Below are 23,502 nucleotides of genomic sequence, written 5' to 3'. Positions count from 1 at the left end.
GGACAGTCTTGTTTGGAGGGGGCAGTAATTACTAACACCATGTAGGGACAGTAGGGGCAATTGGGACGACAGGGTGAATCCGGTATGGCAGGGTTGGATGGACGGGTATGCCCACGGTCCAAGGCAAATGAGGGTTTCCGAGGGGTAGGGAAGGATTTCCACAAGGAGTGGCTCATTTGGTGGGTTTGGAGGAATGGATCTCCGATTTAATGGGAAAATGGGAAATAACTATTGAGGGTTTATGGGATTCAGTTTTGGTCATGCAGAAGAATAAGAACGTGTCACGAAATTATTGAGACGGATCTTAGTACTTGTTATGACCGGCTCTTGGTCATAGGGTTCACTCCAAGGGACACTCAGGATACACAGGCCAGGTACGCATAGTGGTTACTTTATTAGGGTTCTTCTGTTATAAGGATCAGATGTCATCATAGTTATTAGGAGATAAAGAGGAAAGGGACAGGAGCCCACTGGCTCCCACCACCCAGGCTCACATCTTGTAACTGCCTGGGTTAGAACCAATTAAACTCTAAACATTCTAACCTCACACTCACAACCTGCATTCTAATGATGACATCAATCCTGGCACAGCATACATGCAAGCACAGTAGCCAACCCTAACACCTCCTTTCCTACAACAAACAAACATATGTCAAACTCACCAGAAGGAAGCCAACCCTAACACCTCCTCCTGTTGCATAAAGACAAACCCACTAACACACTCTGCACATGACTTCCTCGCTCCAACCATGTTCTGCTTACTACCCGAGCAATTGAACCTGCAGGCTTAACTAACATCCTACGACAGACCCAGCCGCCACACCTAACGCTCTTAACCAATCAAGAACACAATTCACCTTCCGTTCCCACCTGCCACGGGGAACCTCGAACTGCCACTTTCGAGCACTAACTGCCCACCTTGGCAACTACAACAAACGCTACCAAAGCCAATCAAACACAAAACTCCTTCCGTTTCTCCCTGCCACAAAGAAACCTTGAGCTGCCACTTCCGAGCACTAACTCCCAAAACCGGCAAAGACCAGGTACTGTCGTAACAACACGAGACACTTACTAACAACCCAACAATCTACCCAGGTCAACAGAGAACTACACTTACAACTCATGCCACTGTTAGACCCATTCAGAAATTCAAGTGAACACAGCCACACCTCATCATTCACTCACCCAATCACACCATAATTAAAGACGAATAGCTGTCACTAACACAAACACAACAAAACTCAGCTGCAAATGTTGGCCTGACATCTGAGCTCTTCTGAACAATTTAAAACACCCCCATATTGACCACAGCCGAAGATACATTGCCAAGGTTCTGAGATTGACCAAGAAGAATTCAATGGCAATCCCAGAAACCACCTAAAAATTCACAAGGAAAAAACAAGATACAATATCACTTGCATCTTAAGAATTTCAAACAAAATCCCTGAACCTTGCCTACTCCATAAGGTCACCAAAAACAACATCTAAGCTTCACATAGCTTCAGACACTAGTGCTCTGCTAGATGCCTCTGGGCTCCACAGAACCACAACCCAAAACAACATAAAAGCTTCTCAAAGCTTCACGTGAACTCTGCAGAGCCACAAAACCACAACCTCAAAGCTTTGCAATGCTTCTGGTACTATTCTCCTACTAGGTACCTCTGGACCCCGCAGAGTCACTAATCAATTCACCCATCAGAACTCCAACAAGTTCCTTGACCACTTCTTGGTCATGCACTACATCTAAAATCTCTTGGAAACCCAGCAGAGTTCCTGGACCAAACACTGGTCCTGTTCCACACTCAGACTCTAGTCAAAACATACACCACGACACCAAACACAGTCAAACCCGTACATAGAATGTGAAGCTGCTAGACAGCGCTGCAGTCGCTCTAACAGAAATCTTGGGTTGAACATCAATAAACACACACGCACACACCACGTCTATAATGCCTCAATATTGGTTATTCTAAACATAGCTTCGAGTGGTACATTGACACATTGTACATTCAGGTCACATTTTCTAAAAGTCCATGTCGCCCTTAAACAGGCAACCTAATATGCTGAAATGCCTCAAAACGTTACACTAAGCATAATGTAAAACACCACTTTGAATGTGCACCTCAACCAACTTCATATATGTCACTCAACCACAACACTTGCTGCAACATAGGTGTGGTAACCAGTTTTAAAATAATCCTAAAAGTCCATGTCGCTAACACAGGCAACTCTAAACTGCTGAAATACCTCAAAGATTTTATGCTAAGCATAATGTGGATCTTCTCCCCACTCTGATCGTGTATTGAAATCATCCCTCTCACCCACACAATCAGAATATACAGACGTAGCAGTGACCCCCAAACCTCTAGTTCAAACCTAAAAGTCCATGTTGTCATGAAGGGCAACACTAAAACCTAGAATGCCTCAAGCTATTACATCTAAACATAGGTGCATAATAAAATTACATTACTCATGCTCTCGATCATACCAGCGCATACCAAACCCACACAAACTCTCTAACCAGACAATAAAGAACTAGTGTCTGCCATTACTCAAAGAAGTTGCCGTAACACCTTCCGGAAAAACAAATCTGCTCAAACACTGGACCGCTACCTTCGTTATCAGCATAGCGTCCATGCAAATAAGATCAAAGTATCATCTCCATTGATCCGTGCGCGTCACTTACTTCATGGTTAGAGCGAATGCCTCACCCAAACGCTACACTCACGTTACGAGTAGGCTGACACTATTGCCAAACGTTGCTCTCCTCTTGTCAGCGCTGCCCCATCAGTCACCATGAAGTAACAGGAAACTCCGCCGCAGGACTAGGTGGGCCGCTCCGTTGAAAACACTGAATGCTGGCCAACGCTGGGATTACTTCCTTCCCACATCGTCACGTTGTTTGGGTTCTTTACTCAAACCCCGTCCAGGGCATCTCTAGGCTGAATAACATCAACACAGCTACATGATGAGCTGGTGTTCCCAGCGCGAACTCTAGTAAGCTCACAATTCGATCAGTGTTCTAACTGATCACCAACTCCCTCTGCAGCTTCCGTGACGTCACCATTCAGCAGGGGGCACAGAGCAGCAATGATCTCCACGGCCCAAGGGTCACCTGGGCCCCTTCGCAGCTGGCACTCCCAACGACTGCGAGAACTCACTGTAAAAACAGTTCCTTATCCACACGAACAGTGCACCCAACTTAATTTTAGTGCTAAGCTCCTTTGACTTCACGGTAATCTTTCCTGCACCGCTGTATTTATCAATCACCCCTACAGAAGGGCACAACATCCTTCAAATGGGCAGTTCTTTCAAGTCTCCTTAGGTGCCACACTTGCTGGCTGTGTTACTGGCGAGACCCCTGTCCCTTGATTTCCCAGAGGGTCCTAGCTCCTGGCAGCCTCTTCTGTGCTGGGTCTGTTTCTGTGATTTCTGCATAGGAATCCCTTGGGCCAGGCTGTCTTGCACAGCCCTGGCTGGACGCTCATGTCCCAACATCCCAAGGGAGGTACTGCTCCATTCAGCCCTGGGTGCGTCTATTCTGCTAACTCCTGGGCAGCCTCTAATGACACGGCCTGGGCTCCAGCGGGTCGCTCTCCCCAGGGGTCTCCTTGGACAGACTGCTCATAAAATCTCTCCTCTGACAGGCTACCCCTTCAGCCCTGGGTGGTGGGCGCTAACCAATCCATGGGGGGCAGTGGGCTCTCCCTTTTTCCTTGCATTCACTTGTCCTCTTGCCTGCACCCTCCGCAACAGAGTCTCTTCTCCTCTCTCACATGACATCACACAGGTACCTGTATCTCCTTTTGCTTCACTTGGTGTCCACTCCAAGGTCCTCCTTCATCATACCTTCATCCCATCCTCGTCGCCAATTGTTATGACCGGCTCTTGGTCATAGGGTTCACTCCAAGGGACACTCAGGATACACAGGCCAGGTACGCATAGTGGTTACTTTATTAGGGTTCTTCTGTTACAAGGATCAGATGTCATCATAGTTATTAGGAGATAAAGAGGAAAGGGACAGGAGCCCACTGGCTCCCACCACCCAGGCTCACATCTTGTAACTGCCTGGGTTAAAACCAATTCAACTCTAAACATTCTAACCTCACACTCACAACCTGCATTCTAATGATGACATCAATCCTGGCACAGCATACATGCAAGCACAGGAGCCAACCCCAACAGTACTTTAATGTGGGAGCTCAGCAGATGCGATCCCCGACCCTGCCATATGCCCCAGGCTCTGTGCAATCGCAGCAGGTAAGGGTTGAGCAAAACCCAGCCACTAGGGCTGCACAGACCTATGGGATCCTACCGACCATGCCAGCACAAGCACCGGTACAGACCTGGAACGGTTCCTTATTACATTGGAGCAAGTGTTCTTGGAGGGAGTCCTTTTTCGCTCCCTGGTGCTAATACGTAACAGGAGTAGGACAGCCCACAGGGGCCTCTGATGTGTCCATTCCGGTCTGTAATCACCGATCCGGAAGAGGAACACCAGAAAGGTGTGCAGGTTCCCAGGTCACTAGTTGGCTTTCGTTCTTGTGTCTACCATGTATTTCACACAAAGTATCATAGTATGTCTCCTTTGGTACAACCATGACTTCAGCAGGGAAAAACATTGGACACATCTTGTATTTCATTTGTCTGACATGAATTGGGTATTATGGTGGGCATGTAGTTATTAACTTTAATAATTTACTCTGGTTGGGCCTTGACATTTTACTTTGAGAAGGCTGATTGTCTCCCTGGCCAAGATGGAGACAAGACTGGATTCTTGATTGGCTGTAAGAAGACAATGACAGGCCTTAGAATTCTAATCTGCCTTTCATTCAGTTTGCCCTGTGAACAGGTCCTGTAGTTTTGTGCTCCAGTAATTTTAGGCCTGGAAGAATTCTTGGAAAGTAATTTCATCTGCCAGGAGGAAGAGAAAAACTAGAGCCTGTCAAGAGGTGAGAAGAAGAGCAGACTCTTTGCATAAAAAAGTTAAGTAAAAAGTGCATTGCAGTTTTGATTTTGTAAAATGCAGTAATCTTAGTTTATTCCTAGAATTCTGTGTCGTTCCTGAGTCATGTCTGTTTATGGTAGGCAGGAAAGCAGGCAGAAACACGTGTTTTTGTTTGGTTCGTTTACATCAGAAGACTAATCAGTTTTGTGCGGGCATGCGCAGTTCCCTAAAGTCAGGTTTCAGATTACGTTCCAGTAAGCAGTATACTTAGTGACTGTATTTACTTTCCCTTCCTACGCTGACAGTGCATTGCAGAGCCTTTCTACACTGATTGTGCATCGCAATGCCTTCAGTTCCTTAGTTTGACCGCAGTCTCAAATTCCCCGTCTCATCATCAAGAGTATCACAGGACGAGGTTGTATGAACTGTTGTGTTCGTAAGGGAGTAGAAAAACTTGATCAGTAAGCTGAAAAAGTCCTCTCCAGTTCGAGTAGACAAGGTGAGGCACTCCACTGTGTGCGTGGCGAGTGTGATCGCCTATGGGAGTTTATAAGGAACAAGTTACTTACCTGTAACTATTGTTCTCCAGCATGGGTCTGGCATGCATTCACCTGCTCTTGAATATTCCCGGTCAGGCTGGGAATCCTTGGTAAAAGGAAAAACAGTTTCAGTTTCACTCCCAAACTGTATTTCTCCTTTAAACCAAATCACTGTCCTCTGGGTCATACTGCCCCATCCAATGACAGTCCTCTCCCTAAGCCCCTCCTCTGGCAGCCATCTTCGGGTAAGCACGTAATGAGACAGTATGACCAAGAAGAGTCGCAGAGGGGTTGGAGGGAGGGTTTGCATGCAAATCCATGCCACCCATGCTGGAGAACAATAGTATTAGGTAAGTAACTTGTTCCTTCTCCAGCACGGGGTCTGGCATGGATTCACATGCTCATGAATAAAATACATAGCAATACAACATTACACAACCACGGGAGGTGGCAAGGCTCCACAGAAGCAATTAACTCTTACCTCCGGAACAGACTCACCTCAAGCGAACAGGTTGCGCAACACTACCTGGCCGACTATGGACTCCTACCTGGAATACCTGTCGACGCAGTAGAACTTCGTGAAGGTGGGCATGGACCTCCACATAGCAGCCGTGCAGATGTCTAGCAGGGGCACACCAGCCAGGAACGCTGTAGTCGCAGCGATTGCTCTGGGGGAGTGGGCTCTCGGAATGCCAGGCAGCGGTCAGTTTGCCAACCGATGACAGTGCATGATGCAGCCGCATAGCCACCTTGAGATAAAAGCCTTGGACAAGGCCTTCCCATGGTTCACAGGACCAAAGTCCACGAACAGCTGTGAAGTCTTCCGAAAACTCTTTGTGCATTCCACATAGAACTTCAGGGCACGAGCCAAGTCCAGCGAGTACAAAGCCCTTTCAGACGGTGACCAAGGCTTCTGGGAAAAAAACAGGTAACATCAAAGGCTCATTGAGGTCGAATTCCGACGGAACCTTCGGCATGAAAGAGGGGTGCGTCCACAGCAGCACCCCCGATATTTGTGGAACGTCAGGTATGGCTGTTTGCAGGATAGGGCCTGGATCTCACCTACCCTCCTGGCGGAGGTGCTGGGCACAAGGAAAGACGTTTTCCACGAGAGGAACTAGAGAGGGGCCTGATGCATAGGCTCGAAGGGGCCCGCCCCCATGAGCCTCGTCAGAACCGCATTGAGATTCCACACTGGGGCAGAAGCATTCACCGGCGGGAAAGATAGCAGGGTAATTTTCTGTGACTACCACCACATAGCAAAACACTACCACTTGTGACTGTAGCACTTCAAAGTCGATGATGCCCTGGCGAGGACCTCTCGGCAGTCCGCAGGCAACTCATATCCATCAAACTCTAGGGCTGCAGGAGCCAAGCCCTCAGGTTCAGCGCTCCTGGGTCGTGATGCAAGATTGCTCCTTCTTCTCTGGTGAGAAAATCCGGAACAACTGGCAGCTTGAGTGCGTCGATGACTCTTAGCAGGAGAGGGAACGGAGAGAACGTGGACAGAACACTCCTTCCCACGGAAAGGAGAATGCATCCCCATGCTCTTTGGCTGGTGGAACCTGCTGGCAAACTTCCTGCACTTGGAGTTTGTCACCGTCACAAACATATCTATCTGGGGTCTGCCGCACTCGGCGAACAGGCGGTCCACCGGATCCTGACGAAGATCCCACTCGTGGCAGGAGCGCAGTTCCCAGTTGAGGGAGTCTGCAATGGTGTTCTTGGCCTGTACGACGGCGCATCGCCACGAGTCTTGCGCTTTCTTGTAGAGTGCCGGGGATCGAGTGCCCCCTGCTTCCTGATGTAAAACATGGTGGTGGTAGTGTTCGTGAAGATCCTCACCACCTTGCCTTTCAGTGACGGGAGGAACGACTTGAGGGCCCAGAACACTGCCCATAGCTCCAGGATGTTCATTTGAAGATCCTCCTCCTCTGGCAACCACAGGTCTCTGGCAGGCAGATGTCCGGTGTGCGCTCCCCATCCCTCTAGGGAGGTGTCTGTGGTGACAGTCTCCTGGCATGGCAGGTTCTGGAATCTGAAGCCTTGGGTGATGTTGGCGCGAAAGCCCCACCATACTATCGCCCGCCGGAACTCGTTGAGCAAAATCCTGTAGGTAAAGCTTCCAGACACCTGTATCCAGGAGTGCCCCCTGCTTCCTGATGTAAAACATGGTGGTGGTAGTGTTCGTGAAGATCCTCACCACCTTGCCTTTCAGTGACGGGAGGAACGACTTGAGGGCCCAGAACACTGCCCATAGCTCCAGGATGTTCATTTGAAGATCCTCCTCCTCTGGCAACCACAGGTCTCTGGCGGGCAGATGTCCGGTGTGCGCTCCCCATCCCTCTAGGGAGGTGTCTGTGGTGACAGTCTCCTGGCATGGCAGGTTCTGGAATCTGAAGCCTTGGGTGATGTTGGCGCGAAAGCCCCACCATACTATCGCCCGCCGGAACTCGTTGAGCAAAATCCTGTAGGTAAAGCTTCCAGACACCTGTATCCAGGAATCCCAGGAGGGGCCGGGTCTGCAACCTGCATAGGTAGACAAGGCAGATGCAGGACAACATCATGCCCAGCAACGATTTGATGGCTCGCACCATGGCCGTCTTCATCAACGACAGCCGGTGCACCTTCCCCAGAATAGCTGCTATCCTCTCCGACGAGGGAGACACCAGGCTAGATACCGTATTGAGTCTGGCACCTAGAACAGCGTTTTCTGTGATGACGTCAAGCAGAACTTTGGATAGTTGACGGAGAATCCCAGATCCGTTAGTAGCCAGACGGTCACCTCTGTGTGTCCTTTGTCCAGCTCCTGTGAGCAGGCGCAAATCAGCCAGTCGTCCCAGTATGGGTATACGTGTATGCCCTGTAGGCATAGATGGGCCGCCACTGGTGACAGGCACTTCGTGAACACTCTGGGGCCCGACTTCAAGCCAAAAGGTAGGGTCTTGAACTGGTAGTGCTGTCCATGCACCACGAAGTGCAGACATTTCCTGTGTTTCCTGTGAATGTGGACATGAAAGTAGGCGTCCTTTAGGTCCAGTGACATCAAGAAGTAAAAAGGAGGCAGGAGAAGGTAACATCTGAGGGAGTAGCGAAGCGGTAGTTGGAGATAGTGGTAGTAGTGAGCGGAGGAGGGAGGTAGCAAAAGAATGAGAATTTGGTAGCATCAAAGGGTAGAAGTAGGAAGGCAGAGTGTGAGATCTTAGCGATAGTAGAGTGGTGGGTGGAGACCATCTTGGGACCCAGTTTAGAGAGGTGGGTCAGGGTAGATTATGCATGTGTGGCGAGTAGGTGGTGCAGTGCGGAAGAATGCACCATCCCCATCACATCCATAGACTACTAAACAGGGCTAGGTGAGGGACAGCTGGAAGAACCCTAGGTAGTTAGTTGGCTACCATCTTAGGGAAACCATCTGCAGTTTAGGAAGAATCACAGATAGTAGGAAGTCACCTATCAATATTAGTAACGCCCGTTAAGGACTCCTGGGCTAGGCTGGGGTAGTAGAGAATACTTGCCAAAGAATCTGCAGGCTCTAAAGACCTTTAATAAGAACCTACAGCCATTCTGTCTGTATGAAGAAAATAAAAGACATTTGCACCGACAGATGGTGTTATAGTGGTTATTTGTGGCGGACCCATCACACCCTCCCCTCTCACTCCACCAACTCCCCCACCACCTCCCCTATTCCTTTTGACGCCTCTGCTGCTACATTCCTTTCTCCCTCCTCTGTAACTGTGTTCGCTATTCCCTTCTCCGAATTTTGCCTTGGTTTCATTCTACTCTGCCGCTGCTCTTACCTCTCTCCGTCATGCCTCTATAACTGCACTCCTGAATCCCACACTGTTACCTGCCTTCCATCCCCCTTTTCTACCCTGTGGGGTGGGTTTCAATATGTGGAATTGGTTAAGGTGACTCGGGTTTGTGTATGTGTTAATCTGGATCCTGGGGGGGCGTGGCCAGCGAGCGAGCAAGCGATGAGGACGTGACTCGTCGGCGCTCCCGCGGTCGCCTGAAAAATCCTGTAATATCCTGCGTTACGAAAAGGTGAAATTGCTAAAAAAAACAATAAATCCGGGCAGCGGAACACGATAGCAGCACCCAGCCGTGAAAGGGGCCCGATCCACGCCGGAAAACGCAAGATATCGGCATTGGAAACTGTAAGAACGTATCACGCGGGACCAACCAAGATGGCCGCCTCCAAGTCAGGATGAAGTAGAGCGAAGACAAACGTGGGCAGCTGCGAATCTTAACTGTCGAAGCAGATGCAGTACTAAATACCCTCGGAGCAACTGGGCGTTATTCAAACCACAGACTTTGCACAGCGGTGGACCATATCCTGTTGCTGTGGCTGAGGGTGAGCGGACTGTGCGATCTTCCCCTAACCCCGGCACGCAACAGTGGAATCGACCCGCGTAACAACGCCACCCCCGGGCAGCGGTGTCTCGGAGCGCCATTCGGCTCTTGGGAGGGCAGAGCCCGAGAGATCTGCTCCGGGACACCGCGGAAAGCATCGCCAGTCAAGAGGACCAAACCAGAATGGTGGGAACAGACGTGAAGGGCCTGTGACCCTCCTTCCTCCCCGCCCGAACACTGACATCCCACGGCACCTGGCAACCTGGCGAGGCAGCCTACCACACTCCTGCTGCAGTGCAGCCGCCTGGGGAGGAGATAATCGAGAACCTTGTGGAATACTGAATGGAAGGATCTTTGTGATGCGAGGGGAGAACCGAGTAGGCGAGTTGGCTCTCCTTGATACGGAAATACATACGAACGACGTATTTCAAGGTACTAAGGAGGCAAAATAAACGAGATGATACCCCGAACAACTCATCGGTGAACAGAACCTCAAGGAGACCACTACTGCTTAAGGGTCCTGAGACTATAATACTGTAAGCAAGCTACAAGAGCACGGTAGAGGCCCGAGATAAGGCGGGAAAAAACAGCCCCTCCAAACAAGCGACCTATGCAAAGCAATACCATGGGCAAGGAAAGGAATAAGAAAACCTCGACCCAATACACCATGGACCAATACGCCACAAGCACAACCACGGCACTAAGCACCGAGGACTCGAGGGTAACCCCCTCTGCGCCAAAGGAACCAGAGGAACCACTCTCATTAAAGGACGTGATGGCCGCCATCCAAAACTTGCACGCCTCGGTGGAGCAGAAGATGGACACCATCTCCACCAGTCTCCTTCCTCCGCCACGACCTCCAGAAACTCTCATCCCGGACCGGGGAAACAGAACAACGGATCTCCGGAGTGGAGGATGACCTGAGCGGGGTAAACCAACAACTCGCGCAAACGTTGAACCGACTGAAAACCCTGGAGGCCTGAGTCGACGAGGGAGAGGGAAGGTCCCGCCGCAACAACATTCGTATCCTGGGACTACCGGAGCGTGCAGAGGGACCCAGCGTGGAACTCTTCCTGGAGGAATTGCTGGCGGATCTCTTTGCACCAAAGACCTTCTCAAAAAACTTTTCTCGGTGGAGCATGCACCCTGCAAGCCCACGGGACGCCCGATCCCCGGGGCTCCCCCGAGAACAATCATCGCGAAACTGCTTAATTACCGCGACAGAGACGCCATCCTACAAATGGCCCGTACCAAAGGGTCAATGACATATAACGGAGCGAAAATAGCCTTTTTTCCAGACTACACCCGTGAGGTCCAACGGGCAAGGCAATCCTTTGAACACCTAAAGAGGAAACTACGCTCCATGAACGTGAAATACGGACTGCTGTTCCCAGCCCAACTGAAAATCCTGCATGAGGGCAAAACTGTCCATTTCACTGACCCGCAGGAGGCCTGGAGATGGGCAGAAACTCACATTGGGGGGGGGACTGGACTGGACCGAATCAAAATCGCAGAAGTAGATCAAGACCCCGACCACGGGGAGAAAGAACTGCACAGCAACCCAGACCGGAGGTCCCAATCGAACTAGACGGAGACCCCAATGAATAACGGATGTTTAAGAAAAAAGAGGTGCAGCGGCCGGACACGTGAACGGGCTGATTCACAGCGTACTCAATGCCCGATCACTTCTCCCGGCAACAACCTGCAAGGAACACTCCTCCAGGAGTATCATCGATGGTGGATTACCCCCGTCCCCCTGCAACGGATCACATGAACCTCAAGCAGTCACCAGTAACACACCATGCCACCGGCGGCCGCTATGCCCCCGACTTGAGACCTGAGACACCAGACCCACACGGGTATAGTAAGTCGGAGGGGTAGTGTGAACAATTCATGTTAAGTTAACCTGGCGACATAGTTTTTAAGCGCCAGTAGAGTTCGGGGCGACAGATACTTCATGTTGGGGAGGAGTATGGGGAAGGGGGAGGGAAGTTGTAATGTTTATCTTTTTCCGGGGAACCATACCAGGCAAACGTCCATAGCGAATTCACCAAACACAGTGCTCGCCGCCCACGCTCCCACCAAATGCGAACACAATGTTTCTAAGTTCATACACACCACGTGCCCGCAGAGCACAACACCATAAACCTCTAGACAGTAATGGCTACACAACAACATAGCGACCCCGACTGCCACAATACACAAGCCTCATCGATGTCTAATGAACGCCATAGGTCTCCTGAGCTCCTCACATGGAATGTGAATGGCATGGGCTCAAGTATAAAACGCAGACTGATCCTACAGTTTCTTAACAGACGCTCCCCTGATGTAGCTCTTCTAACTGAGCAGGCTCAAACTGCCAGTTTTTCTGCAGATCCAACTATCTGGCGACGTACCACGCAGGGTATACTATGGGCTCCCGGGGGGTCCTGATCCTCCTGTATAAACGTCCCTTACCGCCCAAAACATGGAGATCAAATAACTACTACCTGGGCCTCCCTGAATTCGTGGAGCATATTACTGTAAAGTCAGATGAATTCTTCAAAATTAACACAGGCTCGGTGGAGGACCCAGTGACACTTTGGGAAGCACACAAGGCGGTGCTTGGAGGGGAGACGACTGCCTGGATATGCAACAAAAGGAGATAACATCATAGGAAAGTAACTGAGGCGGAGGCTGAGGTAGAAGAGTGGGACGCCAATTACATCGCCGACGCTACCCCAGAAACACACCGCTCCCTGTTAAAGGCCAGAGCTACCCTGCATAACACAGCGCTGGATAACGCCAGACAGGCACACAGGGAGTCCAAAATCAGAATTTATGAACAGGGAGATAAAGCGGGTAAACTATTGGCATGGCTGGAGCGACGGGAGGAAGGGCACAGACATGTTAGATTAATTACAGATAGCCCAGACAGACCTGCCCAAACAGACCCAGAAATAGCGGAGGCATTTGCCAACTTTTATGCCTCGCTCTACGCCGCTCCAACGGCCCCCACGGACTCATCCCTTCTGGAGGAGATCACGCTCCTGCAGTTGTCGGAACCCCAAAGAGCACATCTGGGTAGGGAAATATATGAAGCCGAGATCGCGGAGGCCATGACCCAACTACAATCGGGGAAAACACCAGGCCCAAATGGCTTCCCGGCCGAGACCTGGAAGAAGTTAGGCACCAACAAGATGGCGGCCCCCCTTCGTGATCTGTTCCTAGCCGCCAGGACGCAGGGCACCCTTCCCCCGGACCTAGGACCTACGAACCGCCAATATCGTGGTCATTCCCAAACAAGGGAAACCTCCCAACCAATGTAAGTCGTATAGACCGATATCGCTCATTAATAGCGAAACTAAAATCCTGGCCAAAGTATTGGCAAATAGGCTCCAAACGGTCATAACGGCATTGGTCCATCAAGATCAATGCAGCTTCATGCCGCAATGATCGACCAGAATGAACCTACGACGTTTACACCTGCTCCTGGAAAGGGCCCCAACCCTTAATACACCACTCGCGTTGCTTGCAATCGATTTTGAGCAAGCGTTCGATTCGGTGGTATGGGCAAGTCTCTGGACAATAATGCGGCGTATGGGCATAGGCGAAACCTTTCTCAGCTGGGTTCAACTTCTATACAAGGCCCCCTTGGCCGCAGTTAGAGTAAACGGTTGGACTTCTAGAACCTTCCCACTGGGCCAAGGCACTCGACAGGGCTGCCCACTGTCCCCCCTTCTCTTCGCCCTGGCAATCGAGCCACTAGCCCGATGGCTCCGACAAGTATCTACATGGTCCGGATTCCAATGGCCAAACGGACGGGAGGATAAACTCTCCCTTTATGCAGATGACCTACTGTTGTATTTGAGCAACCCGGACCATGCATGCCCCATCATAACCCGAATGCTGATGACCTACGGGAATTTCAGTGGCCTCAGGGTAAACTGGGGGGAAATCAGTCCTCTTCCCGGTTAAAGGCGATGATCTGGCAATTCTCCGGGACACCCCATGTCGAGTGGAGAGGGAAGGTTTTCGTTGCCTGGGCATATGGGTCACTGGGACACTATCAAACTATGTGTTGCATAATCTACACCCGCTGATCGACCGCTTCGATGGTGACATACAGCACTGGAGGCTCCTGCCACTAACACTCATGGGGAGAGCGGCCCTATTCAAGACGATGGCACTTCCACGTTTCCTCTATGTCCTGCAGAACGCCCCGCTAGCCATACCAAATTCTGAGTTCACCCGGGTAGAGGGCCTCTTAAGGAAACTAATATGGAAGGGAGGGCAGCCCCGAATAGCACTAGCCACGCTGCAGCGCTCTGTTTGCGAGGGGGGCATAGGAGTTCCACATCTCAGATCCTACTACTGGGCCAGTCAATTAAATATAGTTAATGACCTCCTCCATGGGGACCCAGAACTCCCAAACATCAGAGCAGAATTACCTATTACCCAGGGCACCCCACCAATCCGAACAAAATACCAAAGCCTACCCAGACCCCCCGCACAAACTACTTCATCCCAGATCACGATTGTCTGGAGGCAGGCCCATAGACACATAGGCTGGGAGAACAGGATCACCACGGCACAACCGCTATGGGGCAATCATATGCTGACGGAGGTTCAAAAACTGACTACATGGACCCGATGGGTGAGGGCCAGGATAACAACAGTGGGAGATGTTATCGTGGATGGCGCCATCCTTGCGTTTGAAACACTCCAACAGAAATTTGGAATCCCGGCAGCAGAACAATATCACTATACACAACTAACATACACTCTCAGGGGTTACAGGCAAGAACTTGCCGGCGCACCAGATTATACACCCCTGGAACGTAACCTACTGCCACAACATATCCCCACCAAGGTAACGACTATACTGTATAAGGCCATCAATGCATTCGCTACTCCGGAACTGGCCAGCCTCAAAACTAGATGGGAGCGGGATATTGGGGATATTGACTCTGAGGACTGGATTCAGGTCCTCATGCACCCTCGCGAAATCACAATAGACCCCAGAATAAGACTGGTACAGCTCAAAATACTTCACAGGGTATACTACCCCCGCGTGGCCCTTTTCGGTTGGAGAAGGGCAGCAGACCCCAATTGCCTGAGATGCCCGGCGGAGGAGGGCACTTTTTTTCATCTCCTCTGGGACTGCCCCAAGATCAGAGACTTCTGGACACAATGCTCACAAGTACTTACAAGAACGCTGAGCCGCACAATAACACTAGAACCCGCAATAATGCTACTGGGTGCTCCGGATGAAAGCGCCTCGAACAAATGGGAGGGTATTTTTCTCTCCACAGCAATGGGCCTGATAAAGCGGGACATAGCACAGAAATGGGGTGCACCGGAATGCCCAACAGTCGACCAATGGGTCAACGAAATGGACATCTGCGCGACAAAAGAACACAGAATATACACAGCACGGGGGTGCCCTGCAAAAGCTACGAAGATCTGGGGAAAGTGGGAAGAACGTGAAATCTGAGAACTATTGGTGGGCAATGGCGGGAGCACTGGGGTCATATCTTGAACATTACAGGCGACATACTACTGGATGTGATGCATGGAGTGACAAACATGAACAGACTAAGGAATGAACCCGGGCTGGAGGGATGGAAGAGGGGAGGGGGGAAACTGTTGATATGTTGTATGAATGTGTTTAAATCACCAATAAAATGTTTATTAAAAAAAAGAATAAAAAAAAGTGTTGTAAAGAAAAAAGGTGATTCACTATATTCAGATCCTGTTAGGGTGGTTGCTGTGCTAAAAGGTGCGGTGCGTCTGGCGGGTGGACAGGTCTGGAATAAGGATACAGTGGTTTTGGTGAAAAGAGATCACATTTGAGGGCGTTAATGTTTTGTGAGTGAGATTTGTGAAAAAGAGGAAGATGTGTTAGGTTTCCTATGGAGAATGAGTTATGTACAGAGAGGGTTAATGACACATGGAATGGTCCACTGTTTCAGGTTCTAGTGAGGTCATAGAACCTGTGTTTACTCATGTTGTTTCTAACGTTCTGTATTTTGTCAGTTGAAGTTATCTATGATTGCTGGTGGCCCTCTGCTGTTGTTGGGGGTCTTTATATTATGTATCTTAATAAACACTTAATGAAGAATCTGGATCCTGGGACAACTATAGACAACATACAAACAGACTGGCGGGCCACATTGTGGTTATGCCAACAAAGGCTATTTCTGCTTGGTCTGCCATTTTATTTTCACACAGTGGATTGCAGCAGTCACTGCTGCTTTAGGGCTGTGACTTCTCCTTTGCTTAGAAGCGAGAAAGCAATCTGGGTTTCAGAGATAGGAAATTACTACTGAGGGTTAGGATCTACAAGTGGCTTTGCAAGTAACCGTTGCAGACTTACATTTCTTAACAAACCAATTCTCTTCATATGTATTAGATGTTCCATTGATGTCCATTGTCATGGTTCTGCAAAGTTTGTGCTTTCCCTCATTGTGGTAGCAGATTCACCTGCCTGCATTGAATGGGCAGAATTAAGGGGATAGAGCCGATGTTAAGAATAGTTTGCAGAGCATCTCAGTCTTCATATATCCCCTCCTGGGCATGTATCGGGGAATGGGTGAGAGTCTCCGGCTCTATGGGTCACTCTAATCCCATACGTCAGCCCCCAGGATGGAACTTTGCCACAGGTAGTAAATGGCAGGTTATGATGGGCTCCCTAGAACGTGGCCCGCTTGTTGGTTTGTCTAATGGTGGCAGAGACATAATGTTCGCCCTGGTTGACCTGCCTTTGTGGCAGGGTACTGTTACAAAGTCACAGTGATAACTGCATATCCTGCTCAGCATCAGGCCAAGAAGAAGAATGACAGGGACCTTAAACCAACTCAAACCGGGCCAGGCATACGATACATGTTGATATTTGAAGTGCTGGGATTGGCAGCAATAAGGAAAGAAAAGCATAATGCTTGCCTCCGTGTCTTTAATAGAATCAAGACTGTTTTGTGCTGTAAACATGGGCAATCTTCAACATTGGGGCAGTAGGCATCCATGAGCGAGGTTCTATGCAGGAGGCTTGTATGGGCATGCGCCTCATCAGTGCATTTTCAATTAACGCTGCTGTGGATTATGAGCTGGTCACGTCCCCTTACCAGGGATGACATCCCATTAGGGGACTGGACGTAGAGGAGTATAAACTGTGTTTTATGTACCGGCTATAGTATGTAGCATCACATCATTGGCTTAAAGCAAAGGTGAACAAAATACAGAATTAGTTATGAAACGGGCTGCACATAACCGAGTACCTTTTCCTCCTTGTTCTGTGGGAAGTAGATATAATAGGGCTGTTTGTCTCCATTGTGTCGTTGCCATTCATAGAATCCTTCAGCCAGGACTACACACCGATTGCCTTTTGTCAGGGGAGCCTTATGGATATGCAAAAAACACATTAATTTGGGGAAAAATAAAACATGCTAATAAAGCAATAATCATTTACCACAATGAAGATAGGAATAGGCCAGCGGCTCGCCTACAGTTTACATCAATTGGTTTATGTCCCCAAAGAAAGCAATTGAAACAGAAACGTGCTAGTGACTTGAGACTATGAATGCTTTCTGGATGGGAATCCCAGACGGAACAACATTTTGCGATGTCCATGCTTTACCTGCAAATAATTACTGGTGGAAGAGACCCTGCAAGTGTCATTGTTTTCATAGGAAACAAAGTTAAGATAAACAATAGTCCACTAATGTCCAAACTTGAAATCTTGTCTACTTCTCTAGCTGTGCAAGGTTTAGGGCAGAAGGTACAAATATATATTGGGTACTGTAGCACACTAAGAGTATTCTGCCAACAGAGAAGAACAAGTTACTTTCTTACCTGGTAACGTTCTTTCGATGGGATGGTCTGACGACGTATTCCATATCTATGACAGGTAATCACCACAGCTGTGCTGCTTCGGAAACTTTTTTCGGCGTCTGCGTCCTGCGTCGATGACGTCGATGCGCCGTCGTTAAGGACCTTCTCTGACGTCCGACGTCATCCAACGTGATAAGTAGGACGCACGACGCCCGTAGTCTCAGTTGTAGTTTTTTTACCCCAGAACGTGTGACATTAGTCAACTGCCAGTCAGACACAAAGCCTTGCGGAACGTAAGCTGCAATCGCAAAAGAAATTCTGCAGCGGGGAAGGCAGGGAGGGAGCGATATGGAATACGTCGTTGGACCATCCCATCGAAAGAACGTTACCAGGTAAGAAAGTAACTTGTTCTTCGAGGGGATTGGGTCCTCCGACGTATTCCATATCTATGACAGACTCCCAAAGCAGTACCAGAGCAAGGAGGAGGGAAAGAATTTAGAATCAAAATTTAGAATTGCAAATCAAATAGCAGAGCAAAGGACCGCCTTGCCAAAGGCCAGATCCTGTCCTCGGATGGAATCGAGGGAATAGTAACGTACAAATGTATGTACTGAAGCCCAGGTGGCTGCATCACAGATGTTGCGAATAGGAACACCCTCTGCAGGGCAGTAGATGCAGCCATACCCCTGCTAGAATGGGCCCGCAAGCCAGCCGGCGGGTCCTTACCCGCCAAGCGGTAACACTCCGAGATGGCCAAAATAATCCAGCGAGACAAAGTCTGTTTCGTCACAGCCTGTCCCAAACGCTTTCCAGCGTAACCAATAAAGAGTTGATCGTCCACTCTGACCCGGGACATGCGTGAAACATAAAAGCTTAAAGCTCTCCTAGGATCAAGCCTATGGAGCCTCTCCTCTTCCTTACCAGGGTGCGGAGGAGGATAGAATGCCGGAAGAACAACCTTCTGGGCCAAATGAAATTCTGAAACCACCTTCGGAAGAAAAGAAGGACGAACTCGAAGGACAACCCTGTCCTTGTGAAATACAGTGAAGGGTGGCTTAACTGAAAGTGCCTGTAACTCACTCACTCTGCGAGCGGAAGTAACCGCAACCAAAAACACAGTTTTCAGAGTTAACAGCCTCAAAGGGCAAGAATGCAAAGGCTCAAACGGAGCACCCATAAGAAACTTAAGAACAAGGTTCAAATCCCAACCGGGCACCAGGAAAGGTGACGGAGGGAACACATTAGTGAGCCCTTTCAAAAACTGTGAAATTAAAGGGATTTTAAAGTAGGAACACTCTTCAGACGAGCGCTTAAAGATGGACAGCGCCGCCAGGTAACCTTTAATGGTACCCACTTGCAAGCCCCTGTGGGCCAAAGAAAGTAAAAAGGACAGAACCATGGGGATGTCACATGCAAAAGGATCCACATTCTGAACTCTGCACCAGTCGCAGAACCTACGCCAACGGCAACGGTACAGAGACTTTGTTGCTGGCCGTCGGGCCGAGAGCAACACCTCTATCACGGCTTCAGGGAGGTTCCAATCCTTATACCTCAACCTTTCAGAAGCCAAGCGTGAAGGTTGAGGGATCTGACCTCTGGATGGAGAACCTGACCCCCCACTCCCGTGAGAGCAGATCGTCGGTAGGGAAGACGACGTGGAGGGCAGATGGACAAGTCGAGAAGGTCCGGGTACCACGTCCTCCGAGCCCACGCCGGAGCAATGAGGATCATCCGGGAACCGAACTTCCGTAACCTCCGCAGCACTTGCGGGATGACGGGGACTGGAGGAAACGCGTACAGCAGCGGGAAATGACCACTCCACCATGAACGCGTCTTCTAAGGCTCCTTTTGGAGGAAATTCCCGCGAGCAGAACCTCTCGCACTTCCGGTTGACACTGGAGGCGAAGAGATCCACTTGAGGGGTCCCCCAAAGGGCGAAGATCTCCAAGAGAATCTCCTGAGCCAACTCCCACTCGTGAGAGATTGTGCTCTGCCTGCTCAGAGCGTCCGCCGTCACATTTTCGTCTCCGGCCAGATGAACTGCCGAGATCGAAACTTCCTGCTGGATGGCCCAGAACTCGAGCTGCATCGCCTCCCTGCACAGAGGAAGTGACCCTGCCCCCCCGTTTGTTGAGGTAGTGCATGGCCACTGTGTTGTTCGTCAGGATCAGGACATTCTTTCCTCGCACAGTCGGCAGAAAAGCCTTCAGGGCTAGCCTGACGGCCCTCAGCTCCAACAGATTGATATGGAGTCTGGACTCCGACGGAGACCAACGACCTCTGACTGTGAGCTCCCCATCCCGTGAGGGATGCATCCGTCACGATCGTCACCTCCGGCCAGGGAAGCCAAAATGGAGCCCCCTTCATCAAGTTGCCTTCGACGGCCCACCAAAGAAGGTCCCGGGCGACCGAGGGCGGCACCTGAACCGGGTCTGACATCCTGCCGCAGGCCTGCGACCATTGCATCTTGAGTGCCCACTGCAAAGATCTCATCCGCAGGCGAGCCTCTGGCACCAGAAGAATGCAGGATGCCATGAGGTCGAGCAACCTCAAGAACTCGAACGCTTGGAGCGTCTGGGCATGCTGAAACTTGTGCACCATCTGCTGAATGTGAAGAGCCCTCACCTGGGGAGGAAAACACTGCCCCAGGGAAGTGTCGAGCACTGCTCCGATGTACTGGAGCAGCTGTGTTGGCGTCAAATGAGACTTCTTCAAATTGAGTGAGAAGCCCAGCCTGTGAAGGGAGTGGCAGGTGACAGACAGATGATCCAGGACTTGCTCGGGAGAGCTCCCCCTGATCAACCAATCGTCCAGGTAGGGGTAGACGTGAATCCCCCCCTTGCCCGAGATGTGCTGCCACCACCACCATGAGCTTGGTGAAAACCCTCGGGGCGGAGGTCAATCCGAATGGCAGGACCCGAAACTGAAAGTGCGAGTCGCCAACCGCGAACCTCAGATACTTCTTGTGCTTGGGATGGATCGGCACATGGAAGTAAGCATCCTTGAGGTCGAGAGACACCAACCAGTCCTGAAGCTGAAGGGCCTGGAGGACAGAGAGTAACCATCTTGAACTTGTCCTTCCTGAGGAGTTTGTTCAAACCGCGCAAGTCCATGATGGGTCTCAAGCCCCCGTCTTTCTTTGAAATCAAAAAATAAGGGGAATACCATCCCTTGTTCCTCTCCGCTACAGGCACCAGTTCTATGGAGCCTTTCTTCAGCAGGGCTTGAATTTCCTGCGCAAGGAGCGGATCCGGACTCTGCAAAGAGAGGTTCCCCGGTGGATTGTCGTGAGGCCTCTGCCGAAAGGGAAAACAGTAGCCGTGGGTTATGATCTGCAGAACCCACACATCTGAAGTAATGGCACGCCACTCTACAAGATGCTGCGCCAGCCTTCCCCCAACCGGCGAACCATGGGACATGGCCTCATGACTGAGTGGTAGCGGCTGCGGCGTTACCTGAGGGCAAAGAGGCAACTGCCCGAGCGGCCTTGGCACCATGGGTACCCTGTCGTCCACCTCTGGTACCCCTGCGCTGGCCTCTTTGACTGCTAGCTCCTCTCGCTTTACTGAAGGACGAGTAATAGCGAAAGGAAGCACCCCTCCATTGCTGTCCCCTAGGACGAAAAGGCGGAGGTTGGCGAACTGCAGCGCCCAACGACTTCGCTGCAGCTTTGTAGGTCTGCAACCTCTCAAGGCTCTCGTCAGCCTTGCTGCCAAAAAGGTGTTCACCGTCAAAGGGCATGTTGAGGAGCCGGGACTGCACATCAGGAGCAAACCCCGACTTCCGCAACCACGCAAACCTGCGTATCACGGTGCTCGCCGCCATGGACCTGCTGACGCATTCAGCCATGTCCAAACCCGACTGAAAGGACTCACATGGCATCCTTACTATCCTGGACCATAGCAAGGAAACCATCCCGTTCGTCCCCTTCGGGAATATGTTCAGCTGCTAACGCAACACAGTTCCACAGAGTGTGTGTGTGTGAAACGAGACAAGGCACAAATGGAGTTGGCCGCCTGAAGCGCCATACCACCAGAAGAAAACACTTTCTTCGCCCAGCCATCAAAACGTTTGTCGTCCCTATCAGGATGGATGGTAGGGTACGACGCCTGCACCACCAAACTCTCCGGAGTGGGGTGCCTGGTCAAGTAGCAGGGGTCGCTACTGGCTGGACGGTATTTTCGCGACAAGGACCTGCCCACCGCCGGGAGACTCTCCGAAGCAGTCCAAGCCGCCGCCACCCTTCTCTGTAGAGCCATATGAAACGGCAGTACCGGGTCAGTTGGGGGACCAACATCAAGGATGTCCATGAGATCATCCTGCACAAACTCCCCTGGGGGAGCAGACCATCCCAAGTACTCGGAAACCCTAGCCATAGGGCGCCGGTACGAGGAATCGGCATGAGAGCCAGGCTCAGGCCTACAAAACTCCACCTCCGGAGAGGTGTCCAGTCCACTGGCATCATGCAGCGACTGCCTCAAATCGTCAAACTGACTATGGCCCGAGACCATTTCATCCAGAACCTGACTAGGAACCAGGCCATCAGAATCCTCATCCACCTCCGAAATATATTCCAGGTGACGAAAAGAAGGCACCCGAGAGTGCTTGCTCTTAACCAGAGCCTTCCTAGGGGGTTCCCCCGTGCCACAGGGTACCTCCGACACCCCGGCCTCGAAAGGCGTCAAGGGCATCGAGTGAACCGGCGCCGGCGTCGAGAGAACAGGCATCGGCGCTGAGAGGATCCGCGTCGAGTAAATCAGCGTCGACGTCAGATGCAGTGCCGCCAGCATCGACGGCGTCGACACAGTCCTCGAAGCCGGAGCTCCGAGCGTGTCCTTCGACGACCTGAGCGTCGACGGCTTCCTCGGAGCCGGAGCCTCGAGAAAACCTGTCGACACCCTCGACGCCTCAGACGTCGATGTCTTCCTCGAAGACATCACAGGTGCACACGGTCTCGAACGCGTCGAGGACTGGGACCTGGAACGGGTACGTCGAGAACGAGTCCCCTTGTCCGAACGGGACCTCTCCCGTGACTCGTGCCGACCACTCTTGCGAGCGGTGTCTCTCGACCTCTCATGGCCGACCCCACTCGAGGGCGCGGACGGCTTAGTACCCTGTGACTCAAGAATCGCCAGCATTTTCTTCCCGAAGGAAGCCCATTCCTCCGGCGTTGCACGGCTGGTGGGGTAAGCGACGTGCCGGGCAGAGTCCTCAGAAGGGGACCTGGAAGACGACCGCTGTAGACGCTTCCGAGAATGCCTCGAAGAGGCCGAGGAGTGGCGAGACCGACTCCTAGAAGGAGACCCACGAGACTTACGACGATGACGCGGAGAGTCACCTCTCGAATCATCCGTCGAAAGCCCCGCAGACTTCGACTTCCGGGGCTTGGACACCCGACCTACCGACAACTTCTTACGTTCTCGTAAGGCTTTGGACGTGAGCGACTGGCAGTCGATACAGTCATCCGTGTCGTGGGCCTCCCGAGGCACCAGAGACAGGCGTCGTGCGAGTCCGTCACCGACATCTTGGACCCACACTCCCCACACTTCTTGAAGCCCGGACGCGGGGTTGAAGACGAAGTAGAAGACATCTTCACACAAAGGATTTTCTCACAAAAACGAACAGGTTCGAAGAACCGAGAAGAACAGAACTCCAAAGAGTCGAGGCGTTAACCGAGATTCACGAAGCAACACGTTTGGGGAAAAAACGGAACTGAGGCTACGGGCGTCATGCATCCTACTTATCACATCGGATGATGTCGGAGGAGGTCCTCGACGACGGCGCATCGACGTCATCGACGCAGGAAAAAGTTTCTGAAGCAGCACAGCTGTGGTGATTACCCGTAATAGATAT

General features: G+C 51.0%; 1 protein-coding gene across 2 annotated transcripts in view; it reads right to left on the bottom strand.

Moving 5' to 3' along the window:
* Positions 1-23,502, bottom strand: part of HMCES (5-hydroxymethylcytosine binding, ES cell specific) — a 212,105-nt gene that overhangs the window by 54,576 nt on the left and 134,027 nt on the right. For both annotated transcript variants that reach the window (XM_069643345.1, XM_069643346.1), the window contains exon 4: positions 17,097-17,216. In XM_069643345.1, coding sequence (XP_069499446.1) covers positions 17,097-17,216 — 120 coding nt within the window. The remainder of the gene's footprint in view (positions 1-17,096; positions 17,217-23,502) is intronic.

The sequence above is a fragment of the Ambystoma mexicanum genome, chromosome 2p, assembly GCF_040938575.1.
Source record: "Ambystoma mexicanum isolate Mex_15411 chromosome 2p, UKY_AmexF1_1, whole genome shotgun sequence".
NCBI classification, from domain to species: Eukaryota; Metazoa; Chordata; class Amphibia; order Caudata; family Ambystomatidae; genus Ambystoma; species Ambystoma mexicanum.
Note: the sequence above shows the minus strand (reverse complement) of the source record. Positions and strands in the feature narration are given on the sequence as shown.